The sequence below is a fragment of the Pygocentrus nattereri genome, chromosome 8 (genome assembly GCF_015220715.1).
Source record: "Pygocentrus nattereri isolate fPygNat1 chromosome 8, fPygNat1.pri, whole genome shotgun sequence".
NCBI lineage: Eukaryota > Metazoa > Chordata > Actinopteri > Characiformes > Serrasalmidae > Pygocentrus > Pygocentrus nattereri.
The window spans coordinates 36,679,200-36,681,605 of NC_051218.1; the positions used below are offsets into that span (position 1 = coordinate 36,679,200).

At 37.5% G+C, this 2,406-nt stretch overlaps 1 protein-coding gene across 1 annotated transcript; it reads right to left on the reverse strand.

Annotated features, from left to right (window-relative positions):
* Window positions 1-202: 202 nt before the first annotated feature.
* Window positions 203-2,406, reverse strand: LOC119263833. The gene is made up of 5 exons (XM_037540370.1): window positions 2,364-2,406; window positions 1,898-2,245; window positions 1,397-1,729; window positions 472-564; window positions 203-213 (listed from the first exon to the last, which is right to left on the reverse strand). The coding sequence occupies exons 1-5, from the start codon at window positions 2,404-2,406 to the stop codon at window positions 203-205; spliced, it is 828 nt and encodes a 275-aa protein (XP_037396267.1).

Consider the following 2,406-nt stretch of genomic DNA (forward strand, 5'->3'; position numbering starts at 1 on the left):
ATAATGGGCCTCATTCACTAAGCAATCTTAAGATGAAATTTCTTCTTAAAACCCTCAAGATTCTGACAGTCATTAATGTTTTCTTATTTGAAACTTTATCTTAGGACTTTTCTCAGGAAGAAAACATAAGAAGATACTACTGAATGAAGCACACTAATAATAATAATATCCTTTATTTATTCATACTTCTGTATTCATATTTTCATGTCACATCTAGAAAGGCAAATAAAAGCAAGCATACAAAAAATAAAAGCAAGAGAACATAAAAACTGCAGGTTCAGTTAGACAGTCAGACATTCAATACTGTTATTCCATTAATGGTTTTTAAAAAAGGACTTTACATGTATTCTGTATGTTAATATTTCCTAAATCTTGCAATTTAAGGCATTATTGTAAAAGATCAGTTTAAAATGCATTAATCAGTCATTATTTACAAAGTATAATAACACCATATACGACAGCTACACTCACCGCTGCGGTTTTGAATGGCTTGAACACAGATCACAATCACACAGATTCCCAAAGCTGCTCCCAGATAGAACACAGTGGGATCCACAGGAGAGGCTGAAAGATATTAAAATACGACACTACTGTATATTTACATTCATAGAAGTGTTGGAGTTTCCTAAAGCAGCCATAAATACCAGCTCAACTCCTCAAACAGGGATTTAAACCCCTGGCTGTAATGTTACCCACTATAATACTTCATAGCTGAAGACATATGAAAAAAAAGTTTGAACACATCTGGACAGATGGCATGTTTTGTGGACGAAACATAATTTGACCAACTATGAGGCCTCTTGGGCCGGCTGCCTAAATGACATTACACCACAGCTACATGGCTGCCTGGGCTGCCCACTTGGATGACGCTGCGTTGTACCTTAGGGGTGCCTGGACTGGTGGTGTTCAAATGCTGGAAAAATGTTCTGCCTTAGTGGCTGAGGACATTTTCAGCCTTGAAAGCTTCCCTAAAAGAAAGGACTCTTTCTGGGCTAGCAAAGTGCTAACATAATTATTGAAATCCCCCTTAGCTAAGGATGCTGTGGATGATGATGATCATAAGGAACTGACGGTTTATGGTATTTAAGCATTCCACATAGTCTGGCATAAATGCCTATTTCGGCTTACTGCTAATGTTATATTTGGAGGTAGAACCAATTTTGCCATAATATTCTGCCACATGACGATTTCTAAAATAGAATATTTATCATTTTATTGGTGGGATTTTAAACGCTGTGGTTATGCGTGCTGGTTATTAATCAAACCTCTGTAGATGCTGGTACTGCACCACAGTAGAGTGGTGAAGAGCAGCATAGCAAATTGAACTTAAACTGACCTCTAAGCTCAGTTCTCAAAAGAAATGTACAAAAACTTAAAAAAAAAAAAAAACACTTACTCAGTTCTACTGATGCTCCATTCCCAAAAATGATCTTCCCACAAGCAGCCACAGCGCAGTAGTAAGTTCCAGTGTGGTGCTGGTCGAGGATGTTCTTAGAGAACTCATACAGAGAGCAGGTTGTAGAAGAACTGATCTCACACTGACGGCTGCTGCTGTTCTGATGAGTGTAAATGATTTCAGGAAAGGATTGTCCTGCAGCAGCTCTGAACCAGAGCACTCGGAGATCTGCTGCTCTGATCTCAGAGATGACCGTGCACTGCAGAGTGACCGGCTCTCCTGGAGAAACTGACCCCCTTACTGGAGTTTGGAGCACTGATATGTCTGACTGTCCTAGAAAACATAATAAAGACAGTGTAGAAATTTTCTACTATCAATGCCAACAATGTAGTTAATACTGGCTTCATATGATTTCAAATATTCTCAAAGCATTAATATGACTTATTAAAAAAGACATTTTACATAAAAGCAACACTGACTACAATAAATCTATTATATCACCTGTTACAGCCAAGAATGTAGCAGTAGAAAAGTTCATCTCTTTCTGTCTGCTCAGCCCACAGAAGTACATTCCTTCATCTTCTTTAGTAACATTTTTAATCCTGAGAGAAATGCCATTCACTATTCTGTCTATTTTAAATCTTGTTTGTTTGAAACGTGGTGACATTACTGGGTCCTTATCTTTACACTTTGATCCCACTTCCAGTGGAATGTGCTCCAGTCTTTGTTTGTACCAAATCCTAACATCTGCACTAGAGTCATCTACAAATGTGCAGGTGATAGTGACCTCTTTACCAGGCTCAGCTGAGATGACTACTGGCTCTGAATTTCTCACTGCTGGAACAGAGTCTGTAAAACAAAGTTTACTTTCAGTCAATTAAAAAAATCTGGATTAATTTTAAAACAAGCAGAATTAACAATAATAAATACAAAGATATTTTTTATTGTTGAACTTCATGAAACTTACATATCTTGTAGAGAAGTAAGATGATAATCGCAGCTTGAGCCAT